The sequence below is a fragment of the Aythya ferina genome, assembly GCF_964211825.1.
Source record: "Aythya ferina genome assembly, chromosome: 8".
Lineage (NCBI taxonomy): Eukaryota > Metazoa > Chordata > Aves > Anseriformes > Anatidae > Aythya > Aythya ferina.
In genome coordinates, this window is record NC_140304.1 from 28,912,752 (window position 1) to 28,926,406 (window position 13,655).

The 13,655-nt window shown below is 49.2% G+C and overlaps 1 protein-coding gene across 1 annotated transcript in view; it reads right to left on the minus strand.

Moving 5' to 3' along the window:
- The window catches only part of PLPP3 (phospholipid phosphatase 3), a 42,575-nt gene extending 30,950 nt beyond the window's left edge, over positions 1–11,625 (minus strand). Inside the window, exon 1 of the mRNA XM_084527841.1 lies at positions 10,946–11,625. Coding sequence (XP_084383967.1) covers positions 10,946–11,084 — 139 coding nt within the window. The 5' untranslated portion in view covers positions 11,085–11,625. The remainder of the gene's footprint in view (positions 1–10,945) is intronic.
- Positions 11,626–13,655: the final 2,030 nt, after the last annotated feature.

The window sequence follows — 13,655 nt, forward strand, 5'->3', positions numbered from 1 at the left end:
GAAGGGTCATAAGAAGTTCAGCTTTCCTCTATTAAAACCATCTGGTGCCTATAAAAATAAAAAAAACGACTGGTTGGTTGAGATGGTTGGTAGCACCTCCTCTCCACTCTGCTCTTCCTGACATTTCTTAAAAGCTCAGTGGCACTTGGAGGTGCCACCAAAAGGGAAAGGGCTTGCACTGTGGGCCGTGGAGTGCCCTGCCCTCAGCACAACAGCAGTGGGGCGCCTTGTGGATGCACATCCCACTTCATCATGAAGGTGTCCTGGTATCCATTTCTCCCTGTCTGAGCCAAACACTTGCCCACCAAGATCCTGTCCCCCCAGCAAAGGGTTTCTCCAGGTTGGAGACACCACCAGGTTCCTCTTCGGCACCAAAACTCCGGGAGCTGGAGGCAAGGACCTTTATTTTCCCTCTCTTTGAAAAAAAAAAAAAAAAAAAAAAAAAAAAAAAAAAAAAAAAAAAAAAAAAGAAGAGCCTAAACCTCCCCTTTGTTTCCAACAGAAATAAAGGGGAAAAGAGAAAAAAAGAAGAGAGGGGAGCACTTACAGGCAGGTCCCCAGCCTGTAACACAAAACCATGCTGTGCTGGGAAACCTTACACCGCGCCGCATCCAGCTCGCGCACTCCCGCGCTGTTCACTGCCTCCCGGATGCTTCCCCAAGCCCAAACTGCCCTTGAGAGAAGCCAAGTCTCAGCCTCTGCTGAAAAGCCTCTTTGTTTGGATTCCCTTTCCAAATCAGCGTATCCTGAGATTGAACTCCCTCCCACCCCTCTGCAGGGCTTTTTAATGTTCGGGTGCCTTGGCAGCAGCCAGATTCGCCAGCAGGTTTGCGGTCCTGTAATAACGTTCAAAACCTCGGCGCTGGGGCACGTACGGCGCTAGCAGCTTTCTTCACGTTAAAGGAGGAGGGGGGAAAAGTATTGCAGAATTACTTCAAACAGTCCTTTAATCGTGAGTTGTGACCAGAGGAGCTAAGTTCTCCTTAATTAAACAGCAGCTTTAATCAGGATTCATTAGGCTGCGTGAAGACACAGCAGCGAGCTGCAGCAGATTCTCAATGGGATGTTAAATCCACTTTCCTGTACTAACCCACTCTGTCTGCAAGCTCGGGGGAACAAGTGTGCTAAACCCACACAGCTGCAGCATGCAACTTGGTCTCCTATCTCTCTTTAGGTCTGCAAGCACCCCGAAAATCCTGCAGTGCCCCTAGGACGAGAAGATGCAGTGCATCCAGGACAGGACCTCTGCACTAGCACAGCCCCAGCTGAGGCCCTGCAGCACAGATGGCAGCGAGGCAATAATTGCAGTTACCTGGAGCTAAGCACACCAGACCTCACAGCAAAGGGCTGCAACTCGCCCAAGAAGTCCCCTGGTGTGCCAGCACCAAGTCCTGTGGTGACTCTGGTGTCATCCAAGCACAAAGCAAGGGACGGTGCAGCAGGTTTCCCCTCCACGTGGGTAACTGCCAATGCCAAAGGGAAAACGAACTTTCTTCCCTGAAACCCCACACCCAGAACCTGAAGCAGTATCACTGGGAAAAGCTGGTTTTCCACTTGCAGTGAGCTTTTTCATCGACCTCAGCATTATATCTTTCCCTGTGAAAGCAAAATGCTGAGCATTCAAGCAGGTGGATTTTCAGACTGTGGACCCAATCCTGCGTTCGTAAAGCAACATCCAGTTTTGCAGATGACTTCAGCAAGAGCAAAAGCAAAGTCTCATATCTGCAATCCAGATGCATCCTATGGTCAAACTCACTCCCACTCATCTGACCATTTCAAAAATGTGGCACCCATAGACCCTGCAGCAACTTTAGGCATTGCAGAACTTCTTTGTGCCCGTGCATGTGATAATTTATCAAAACAGGCTCTCTCTAAAATGCTATTTGACTTTTCCATGGTTTTGCATTTCACAAAGATTCATGCCAGCTCAGTAAGAAAAATAAATGCCACAAAACTTCTCCTTTAAGGAAGAAAAAAAACAAACACAAAAAAACCAACCCTCCCCAGACCAATGCTTTAGAAATGCTTCCACATGCTAATCAGCCTCCTATTCAGCTCCAGACTGAATAGGACTCCAACAATGACAAAGAAATACGCTGAACCTATTCCACATTTCATCCCCTTCACTCAAAATGTTGCTGTTACCTTGGTTTTCTGCTGCTTTGTGGGAGCTGCAGCAGAATGACCACTGCATGCTAACGCGACAGGGAGGGTCAAGAAATGGGGAGTGTTAGGCAATGAAAGAAAAAGAAACTTATCCTGGATTATGGGTGAAAATAAATGGGATTATTTTATGAGATAGTCACTGATGCTGCAAACTTTTATAAGAAAATAAGAAAAAAGGCAGGCCTCTACTGAAAACAGCCTTGTATTGCTATGCAGAAAAAGGAAATTCTCCTTAGCTTGGCAGTTCTGAGGAAGCAAAAACACCCTCCAACCCCTTCTTCTGTGAACTATCCACCTGTGCCTCTTGTTATTGGTTGGTAGACCTCTCAGCACACCTCTTCCCATGCACCCTTACCAAGAAAAGCCTCAGCCCTGGTTTGGGGAAGGGCCGAGCCAGCTGCAGCTGGTGATCCAAGGCTGCCTCCCTTTTCTGCAGAAGTGGGAAGCGTGCAAGGGGGGCCACCTAGCTACGTTCACATAGGAACCAAGGTGGAAATTTCAGGGGCAGGTGCACACATATCCTAGGGACAGGATTCGGCCTGGCCACAAGAGCCACAGACTTCCTCCTGGATGGCACATGGCTGAGGATCAGCATTCAAAAGCTGCCTCCCTACCCGGCGAGGCCCTGGCAGAGGCCTTGAGCCTACATGAAATGATCAGGAATTAGAGGTACCCCGTTAGCTCTGCAAACCCCACCAGGCAGCTGGGCACATCTGTAATGGAAATTTGGCCTTTGAGGAGTGCCCTCATTGTGCTCCTGCTCCTCACCCATGGGGGCGGATGCTCCTTCATGTTCCCTACATCAAGAGGCACAAACCTCCCCGGCCACAAGGAAGGACAGCAGGCTCTGCACAGGGATCATTCCTTTGGGCCTTTGAGGTCCAGGGCAGAAACCCAGGAGCCAAAGGGAGCAGCAGCTTTGCAAAAAGCCAGGGCCATCTAATCACTGATCAAAGGGCTGCTTCAGAAACCTGATAGCACCAAACCGAGTCACAGCTATCAGCTTCAGAGGAGCCTTGCTGCCTGTCGCCGGCTCACCATCATCCAAAATAACCCACGAGCATCACTCGGGAAAATAAACGTACCCGCTGTTCGCTAAGCAGCATTCTGAGAGATATTTTTGGCTTTCCCTTTGGAAACTATCACTTTGGAGAGTGGTGGGCCTAACAAAAAGCCTTGGAAAGCCTCAAAGCTCTTCTGTGCTGAAATACTTGGGGTGCAGGAGCGGTTGCCACGGCCACTGCGCTGCTGCAGCAGAGACCTCGCAGACAACATCAGTGGGAAAGACCAGCAGGGCTGGGCTTTGAGAAAAGAGCATCAAACCACCCCAGAACAGAGGTGGGGAATAACTTCCCAGGCCAGGAAGCCCAGACCCCGCTTGTCACAGCAGCTTTCAAATGCAGTGGTTCGTCCCGAGGCATGCGATGTCTCAGCCGTGAATAAGCACACACTGGATTAATGGCAGTGGAATTGATGTCTGCTTGCAATGCCTGCCTCCAACACATGCACAATCAGATGAAGGGCACTGCTGTAAAAGCTTTCAAAAAGTGACCGTCATTCTTGCTAATTTACAGTAAAACCAGCTGAAAGCTAATTACAGGGAATGCAGCTTGTTGCTTCCTCTGCATGGCAGCAGGCTACAACCCTGACACCGTGGGGAAAAGCAAGCTCTCAGAGGGATCATCATTTGCTTCAAGAGGGACGTCTGCCCAAAACCACTAACCAGGGACTTTCACTTTTTCTGTTTAACCTCGTGGAAAGAAGCACCACACTGCGCTCAGCTCCTCCGACCGGCAAGCTGAAGCAACCCCAAGAGGTACAGCCATCTGCAAACCCTCAGTGCCATGTAGGACACCTCTGTGCCACAGCTGCCTGCACTATTCAGGGCAAGGCCCAGGTTTTTCCAGCCTAAACCAAGCAAGAGCACTGCCAATCCATCTTCAATTTGTGTCTCAGCCATTGCAGACTAGACCCATGGGTGTGCTTTAGCAGAAGGCTGCAGTCATCTCCCAAGCTTCTGTGCTGTGCTCAGTGTAGTTGCCGCATCCTTTTGGGGCAAGGGATGGAAAATGATGGGAAAGTACTAGAGGATTACAAATGCTCTCCAGTGATTCAGTGTCAGCAGCAGTCATACCACACGCAGCTCCATTTGGGCTTTGGCTAGCAGCCCCAGCCCAGTCCCGTAGCTCCTGATGGAGAGCACCATATGCTCTGATAAGACAAGTTCGCGGAAAGGTGCAAGCTACATACAGGCAGCACTGGAATGGGAACACCCAGCACAAAGAGCACAGGCAGCCTCAGAACATCAGGAGCTCCGGAGTTAGGTTACAGGCTCTGCTTGTAATATTTACTTGACGCGGAGAGTCGGTTTTCAACCCTCTGTCCTCAAAACATCCAACGCATGTGAAAAACAAGCCCACTTACGTGACCAACTTGAAAGTACAAGAGTTTAAATATATTTCTGGCACCTAGAGCTGCCTGGCCAACCTAAGTTTCAAGCTTTTTAATACATTGTCTTGGTGATAAACTTAAGGCAAGTTTTCCAGTGGTTTGCGTCAGGAAACTCCATGAAGACACTTTTAAACTCCTCTTTCTTGGCAGCATCCTTCCTGCTCAGGAGAATTCCTGAGCACGACCTCCCAACAGCTGCCCCAACACAACCCTGCACGCGGACACCTGATCTACACTGAGGAGCTTTTCGTGTGCTAAAATCGTGGAGCGGATCGTGCTTCTGCAAATAGGTGTCACGAGAGAGAGCGAAATGGAAAAAAGGATGGGGTGGCTCTGACTGGGATACGAATGTCCTTCTGTGAAAGGGATCACACTGAGCCCTCAGGAGACGGTGCATGGGGCATCCTCATCCCAGCTTTTGGTGAGACCTCTCCAGCCTGACAGAAATCTGGGCAGGGGCACAGGGCAGAGTCATAGTGCTGGAGGCACAGAGGGCTCCGTTAGCCTCTGCTGAACCAGTTCCCACTGCTCTGCCACACCAGCCACCCAAAGAATATACGAATCATGAAGTGTATTCAGAAAAACAACTTTAGACTTTACCATTACAGCATAAATGCTGGATTCTTCAAGTCACTGCTCTTCTGAGGCATTATCATTCACTTGAGTCACATGTTGTTTTTTTTAAACATGAAACCTGAGCTATCAAAAAAAGCAGCATAACTGCAGCAGCCAGGGCCCTAAGCACCAAAACACCACAACACAGGGCAATGATACCCAGCCCCCAGCTGGCATCCGGGGAGGGGGGTTCCCTGTTCCCCCTGTGACACATCCCCCAGGGAAGCTGCAGCTCTCAGAGCTGGCTGCATTGAGGCTAGGCTAGGAGGGCTTGGAGGCTGCTGCCTCTCCCCACGCTGCCTTCAACAGGCATGCCCTTGTTCGAGGCGAAGGCAGACCGGGCGACCACAACGGTCCCTCCTGGATTGCCACGGATGAAGCGGGAGCATTGTATGAATGAAACGGAGAGGACGGAGTCTGCTCCTCCACAGCAAGCTACAGAACAGGGCTGGGGTGTTTTTTTTTCCCCTCTTTTAACTCATTTCAGACAGAGATGGAGGCATGCGAACAGCCTTCCTAGCTCAAGTATGCAAACCATTTCTGGGCGGTCTATGGAGGCACGAGCATCTGGAGGATGTACTGTCAACCTGTATCTAGGCAAACAAAGTCAGACCAAGACAGCCCCAGAAAGGTATGCATATTAAATCGAGTTTTAAAGGGTATAAAAATAATCTGTTTGATCTGGGAGCGATGTTTATATTATTTTCTGTGCTCACTACAAACAGATATGATTAAAAAAAAAATGTCGTCTACTGTAATTGCGATCCCATCTCCTGCCTGTCTCAGCAGCAGGTACACAAGATTCAAAGCACTCCTGGCCACGAAGCAGTAGCACGTAATCCTGCTTTCCTGGAGACACATCTTCAGCCTGGCTGAATTCCATCAACTCAGGAAAGCAAGCAGATTTATACCCCCGAGGACTCGGTCTGCCATAGGTACAGCACTTCCTTGTTCTGCAATTAACACCTCAGGTATAATTGTCACTAATAACCTGCTCTTGATACTTTTTGTTTCAGTTTTTATAAAGTCAACACACGCACACAAAAGAAAAAAAATATTTTAAACACCTCCAAAACATTTCTCTCATATTTTCTTCCAGTCATCTTTTGCTCTTTCTGTCCTCCAAAAAAGGGGCAAAAACTGAGGATGGATATCATGCTTGGATGCTGATTGCTGGTTCAGTCTTGAAAAATTTTTTAGAAGAAGCATCCCAATCAAGGTACAATGGGATGCAGCCATACAGCCCCTTACCAAGATGCCTCCCCTGCAAACCTGCATTCACCAGAGCACTTCCACAGCATCCATCCCTGAGACAGACCCTGCTGCTTCGTGACAGACCTCTGCCAAGAGGAGCTCCTACCAGGATGAAAAGAAGCAATACGTAAACACCAACAACCAAACCTGATTTAGGGATGCTCCAAGCACGATGACGGCTCTCCACCCACACAGCTTCTGCTGTGTGGTGCAGGCCCAGACCTCCCCAGCCCAGGGAAGGCATGGAGAAGACACCACCAAGGCACTGGGACTGCTTGGCTGGTTTAGTGTGGCCAGAGCTCATTGTCCCTCACCAAAAATAAGAAACAGCTGAGTCAGCAGTTTTTCAGGTACCTATAGGAAGATGTTACCTGCACATCTGCACGCCCTGCATGGCAGGGTAGTCGTAAAAAAAACAAAACAACAAAAAACAACCCAAACAAAACAGAGTTGCTTAGCTCATCGGATTCAACTTTACAGCCTCCAAAGAACTCTAACCTCATCCCTCATCTTTAATTCCTCCCACTCCTTACAATTAAATGACAAACCCAGGCCTGTTTGTGCCAATTTTTGTGATGGCATGGCAGGGGTTCAGGTGGAACTCAAGCCTTTTTTGCTTCTGGAAGCTGGACAACAACACAATTTTCTACACAGACGAGAGTTAAGAGTAACCTAAACTGTTAGCCCAAATTACAAGATTATATCCCCGCTTACATAAACATTTCAAGGTCCTGCTAGCATAAATATTTACTTTCAAAGTTCATTTTAGCATCAGACTCACAACAGAAGAGATGCCAAATTTGTGAGAAAGCTGAAGAGATATTAAGGGCGTAAGAGGCCTATCAATCTGTTGCTTCAAAACTTCCTGAAGGCAGTAAAACTTGTGTTGTGTTGACTAACTGTGACTGGCAAAAAAAGAAAAAATTCAATTAGAGACAGAGGATGAGAAGCATGGTAAGTTAAGCGTGCTTTACATCTCACCAGCCCTAAATACACATGCCCATAAGCCTGACTTCCACAAGCAGAGGAAGCGGGTCAGCCAGATGAAACCCCTCTATTTTATAGCACAAGCAGGACGTTTGGGAAGCTGCTGTACCTGCACAAGCTGCAAAAACACAAGCTACTGAAGACCCTAGCGTGCCCTGCTGGCCTTGCTGACACAGCCTTCCCCTCTTCTGAGATGAAACGCTCGGCTTGGCGCCTGTCAGCAGAGCACAGGTGGCTGCTCACAGTTTGCCTAATGCAAAAAAAAAAAAGCAGGACTGAGAGGAGCAAATTTAACCCTAGATGCTACTTCCATGGGAACAGCCTCCAAGACATCCCACCTGAAGGGTCGGGATAGGAGGACTTGCCCCACTGGGCCCACGTCCCATGCAGAAAGGTGATGGCTGGTTGAGCTGCTCGCAACCAGGGCGACCACTGTAGGTGGTGTGAGGTCCTCACATCAGAGCCTTCCTCAAAAACTCTCCCGCTGCTCCTCAACCCATGCCACTGACTGTCTTAGCGGGGCCAAGCTGAGCCCCCCAGGCCGAGCTCCTCAGCCACATTTTCAGATGTGTCGTGGTGACCAGCAGGACTCTTCCAAACCACCAGGCTTGCCTGTGGCCCTAACAATTTCAGGAAGCATCTTCTAATTCTCTAAACAGAGCCATCCCGAGAAGAGGAAGCAGATGGAGAAAGTTATTTTCCCCCCCTCAAATGACCTGGTTTAAATGCACATTCAGTTCTTTTCTGCCTCTTTTACCCAGTTGAACTCTGACACAGTTTCTGGGATGTTCACGGTATCTGTGATGAAACCTCTTGTTGGTGCAAGGAAGCGGAGATTTGTCAGTATGGGTGCTTGGCACATTCATAGGCAGAGTGCACTCATCAGGAGCGGGGTATTCAGAAATATTTAGCCCAATCCAAGCTGGAAATGCGGGGGAAATTGAGGGTGATCTGGTTTGTCAGATCTTCATGAAGCCCACCCCACCAGCAATGCTCTGGCAGCTGCCAAAGCAACGTGCTCCCATCAATGGATTGACAACTGCTCCCCACCATCCCCGAGGAACAGAGATACTAATCTTCCCCTCATGCATTTGCTATCAAGATAACCATTGTAATGACGATGAAAGACAAAGTGGATCTTTCTAACACCTTGCATCAAATTAAAGCTGGAGGAAGCTCCTGATAGTGCTGCTTTACTTATTTTAACTTTCTGAGATGTTTATGATAATTGTCTTCTGGGTAATTTGGTTAAATTTGTATGTAAACAAAGAAGAGTTTGTACACATCTGCTGCCTCACAAAAAGCATGTGTCATTTCTGAAAGGCATTTCAGCCATAGCTTATTCTTTTCATTTCTCCCCATAGAATACTGACTCAGGGCAGACTTACAGCAAAATAACTGCAGCAGAAGCCAATGCATCGTCATAGCCCTCTGCAAATCAAATGACTGGTTTTAATATTTCCTAAAGTGGTCTTCAAATGAGAAAAGCCTTCTGTTTCCCTGTTACTCCGAATGTGTTTGGGCAGCCACTCAAGGGGCGTAACTCACTTTAACTGCACTGGAGGCCATTGGCCATGCCTACGTGCACCAGCAGAAGACCCTGGCTCAGTGCATCCACCTTAAAACAAATCATTTCACCCAACTCTGCTTCTCATTAGCTTACGTAGGACTCTATTTCTTTACTGGACATGTAAATACCCCTCATCTTGTAACCATCCAGGTTCCTCTTCCAGGCTTCAGCTAGAGCACTTATTTTTCCTCCCTCACCTCCAAAGTGTTTTCCTTGTGACAAAGAAAAATAGGAATCAAGTGCCTGGAAAACTGCGAACTCTTAGTTTTCCCTAGAGGAAGGCAGAGAGAAGAGCATGCCAAGCCTCCTGCGAGCAGGGCAGCTGGCTTTCACAGCAACTCACGCAAAGACATCCACCAGCAGGTCCCATACTGCTGGGCTGGGTGGATTTGAAAAGCCCATCCACAAACACACACCCCGGCCTCTCCATCACATAATCACCTCCCTTGGCACGTCCCACCAGTGCTCTTCACCTGCATGTCATTAGCCAGACCAAAGCTCTCTCCTTCAGCTGTTGAAATCATGCTCTTACTTTCAAACATTCCTCACCCTAAAAACAACCCTTGTGTTTACTCTCTGATTTCCACCTGCAGTAACGTGAAACAAAGCAACAATCACGGCTTTTGGTGTATCACATTATTCACTGCTAACAATACCTTCCAGTGATGCTTGATAAGTTCTGTTTACCAAAACCATCACAAGTAGAATAACACATGTCAACTAATTGCTTTTTCATTTTGGACCCTTAGTCTAGAGAAGAAAAAAACAATACACAACAACAAAAGTCCTTTACCCATTCAAATAGCACTTACTCATGCCAGGAATGCCTAAAGTCAAGAAAACTTGAGTAAATAAAAGTTTAAAAGTTCTGACTCCTAGGAGTTGTTTTACTAGGAATCCAACCTCCTGTTTCAGTAAGTGAGGTAAGTCAAGCTACATTTCTGCTTACGTTAGTTTCACATAGAGGATACCGAGTATTTTTATTTTTTCCAGATACAAGATGAAGCTTTCTGCACTGGCCCCTATTCTTGTGGGAATATAAAGAGAAAACCATGCCTCTCTTCTTAATATATTAGTGCCTCGTAATATACACCAGATGATCAATAAACTACAGAAAAATTAAATCAAACTGACAGTCCTCAAAAAAACGGGCCCTAAGCAGAAACAATTGTTTTAAAGACTGTGGTGTCTGGAGTATTAAACTCACGTGCTGTTGCGTTATTAATCTCTTTGTTGGAAGCCAGTTGATTTCCCCTGCCTGCGTCTGTCAATTAAATATTCGGCATCGCAGCCATAATTGACCGGTTGATGTTTTGGCATGCGAAGGCTTTTCGGAGGCAGAGCGCTGACAGTTTCTGTGCCTGCCCCACCACTTCCAAAAAGACCAGCGGGCTGAAGCTGGGGCTCCTCCAGGCACTGGGAGATGCCCGGGCGAGCTTCAAAGCAGCTTTTTAAACAACCAAGGGAGATGGAGGGAGGCAGCACCACCACCCCCCCCAGCACAGAGCAGAGTCAAAGCTTTGCTCCCTGTCCCCGGAGCCCCCCAGCACTGCCTCCACCTGGAGCTCGCAGCCCCCGAGGGGCTGCGGGGACCCTGCCGGGGGCACCCCCAGCGCCGGGGGAGCGCACGGCAGCGCGGGGCCGCAGAGTTAAACAAGTTTGGGGTTTAACAAAGTTAAATAAATTGCAAAAAGAGCTGGCTCGGGGGGTTGTGCACACTTCCCAAGCTTGTGTGTCTCTCTCTCACCCCCCCCCCCCTTCCGTAGGGCCCCGCTTTTGTTCGGGAAGCGGCGCGGCCCCGGCCCGGCTGGGCTCGGCTCAACCCCGAGCCTCCCTCCCCAGCGGGACCCGGGGAGAGGATGAGGAGGAGAGGGGAGAGGAAGGCTGGGGCGCCGTGCTCACCCATGACGAGGCAGAGGAAGTCGAGGCAGATGAGCAGGGCTTTCTTGCTGCTGCCTTTGGCCGGGTTGTTGTTCAGCGCCGGGCTGCCCCCGTTCTTGCTCTCCGGCGCGATCGCCTTGTCGTACTTGTAGCTCTGCATTATCGGGGGCGAAAGCCCGAGCCGTGCCGTGCCGGGCCGAGCCGAGCCGTGCCGAGCCGTGCCGGGCCGGGCTCGCACGCGGTGCGCCGGGGAGGTGCTGCCGGAGCCGCTCCCGGCCTCTCCGCTGGGGCCACGGGAGGTTGAAACGCAGGCGGGTCTTCCCCCGAAATAAATAAATAATAGCAACAACAAAGTTTAAAAAAATAAAAAAAAAGAGCAAAACAACAACAACAACAACAAAAAAGCACAAAACCACCAGCGAAGGTGGGAGGGAAGGGAGGAAAGAAGAAAAAAAAAAAAAAAAAAAAAAAAGAAAAAGTTTGCGGCTGTCCCAGCGGCGGTGGAAAAGTCCTGGAGGAGAAGTCGAAGGGAAGGAGAAAAGCCTCGGCGTGCGCCTAGCAGGGCGGCTGGGTGCCGGGGGAGAGGTGCGGAGCGAGGGGCGAGCAGCTCCCGGGGGCAGGTGGGCTCCGCGCTGCGCTGCCTTGGGGGCTCCCGACGCGCCCGCCCCGGCCGCTCTGGGAGCCACCGGCTCGTTGCTGCACTTTTATTTCGCGAGCTCCTTTCCACCCCTTAGAAAAAAAAAAAAAACGAAGGGGGAAAAAAAAAAAATATCAGTCACTTCGCCTCGGATGGGATATCCAAGTAAGCACAGCCCCTTTCCTGCATCTGACATTTTACATAGCTAATTAACTCCACATTTTTCCCTGAGGGAAGTTGGAAAAAAAAAAAAAAAGAAAAGAAAAAGAGTCAGGAACTAAAGTTTTTTCGCAGAGAGCCTCTAGCGTTCACAAAGCAGAGGAGTGCAACGGCAGAGGGAGGGGGGGAAGAAAAACAACCAGCCTTTCCAAGGGAGGACTCCTGAAAGGTGGTTGTGGTGTGAAGGGGAGAAAACTGGTGACAAATAGCTTAAAACTCTTTCTTTTTTTTTTTTTTTTTTCCTCCTCCTGTTTTTTCCCCCCGCCTCTAAGCTCTGCTCCCTGTGCTGGGACAGGCCCTTTTCCAGTGTGTGCAGTGCCCACAGACCCTAAAACCCAACAGACCCCAAAAGGCCACCACACGGGGCCGGGTCCTGCCGTGCCCATGTGGGGCTGTAGGATGGGGTCAAGGGAAGGCTGGGTGCCACCACCGAAGCCTAGCATCCTCATTCTCCTGTGGCAGCAGCACCAGCTTTGTGAAATAAAGGTAACAAGAGCGTTAGGAGTTAGGTAGGGGATTGTTACCTTGGCTAATTGTCCCTTTGGTCTAATTAGGAATTGCCAGGGATGCAAATGAAGCGTTCACCAGGAATCCCGGATGGCAATTTTAACAGCTCCGAGCAGGGAGGCTGGGGGAGCGGGCAGAGCCTGTGGGTACCAAAGGATGCTGCTCGGGACAGCATCTGACCGCTATTTTTTGTGCTTTTGCCTTGTAGCTGACCTCGGGCTCCCGTCCGCGCTGGAGAACCACTGCCAGCGGAGTTGCAGACTGCAGCCAAGGCAAGAGCCCGCGCCTCGGCGGGGGCAGGTTTTCCAGGAATCTGTTTAGACACATACCTGGGCACATTTGGGCCAGCCTGGGAGGAAGAAAGCGAAGTGGCTGTTTTAATATTTTACTTGTATATGTGCGGTGTAAAAAGAAAAGGGAAAACAGACCTTGGGTTTTTCGCCAATTCTTTCATCGCGCCTCAACGGCATGGACTCAGGTGCTGTCTCCCACCCTGCTTTGGAGGAGACACCTCTCTTTTGCCTCAAATGTCACGGTGAGGAGGGAAAAACCATCAGTTTTTGACCCAAAACCATTCCCGGTGGTGACGGTCACCCAGCTGGGGCCACCTTGTGACTTCAGGACACGTCTCAAGGTCTCTCTCTCCTTCCCCTGACCGCAAGTGCCAAATTTAGGCTCCCCAGCTGCCTGGAGCGAGTGGAAAGAATCCTCACATGGGAATTGTCACCCACCCGGGGCCAGCCCTGCTGCCCAGCCCAGCTCCCTCCCCGAGGGCTGGCACCAACCTGCCCCAAGGAGCCTGTGGCTTTCGACAGCCGGCTCCAGCCACCCCAAGCATGCATCCAAACCTGCTGATTGACAGTGATCCCCATGGAAATTCCCTGGGTTCAATTCAATTTTGTGTTTAAAGTGAGAAAATAAAATAAAATAAAATAAAAAAGACCTGTCATTGTAACAACAAATGAGTAAAAAAAAAAAAAAAAAAAAAAGCCTTTCTTTTGCTTAAAGGGAAAGTGAGGGATACTGAAATTAAAGTTTTATATTTGCATTTACAAGGCCCCTCAGGCCACTAATGTTTGCATTTTCATAACAAAAAGATTGTGCTGTTAATTGATGCAAGCAATGGTGCACAAACAAGTCCCAATCTTGGGCAATTTCTTAAGGGAACAGCCACTACAATCCCCCATTGTCAAGCGTGAACTGAGCAAGCCATCAGTGCCAAAAGGCAGCTTCTGTGCCTTGGTCAATAATATGCAAGAGATTCGTTGGTAATAATTAATTGTTCATTCATAAATGCAATTATTGAATGCACCACGCACCAGCTACCCTTTTAGGGCTCAACTTTTCTTCTCAGTCCTACTCTAAATT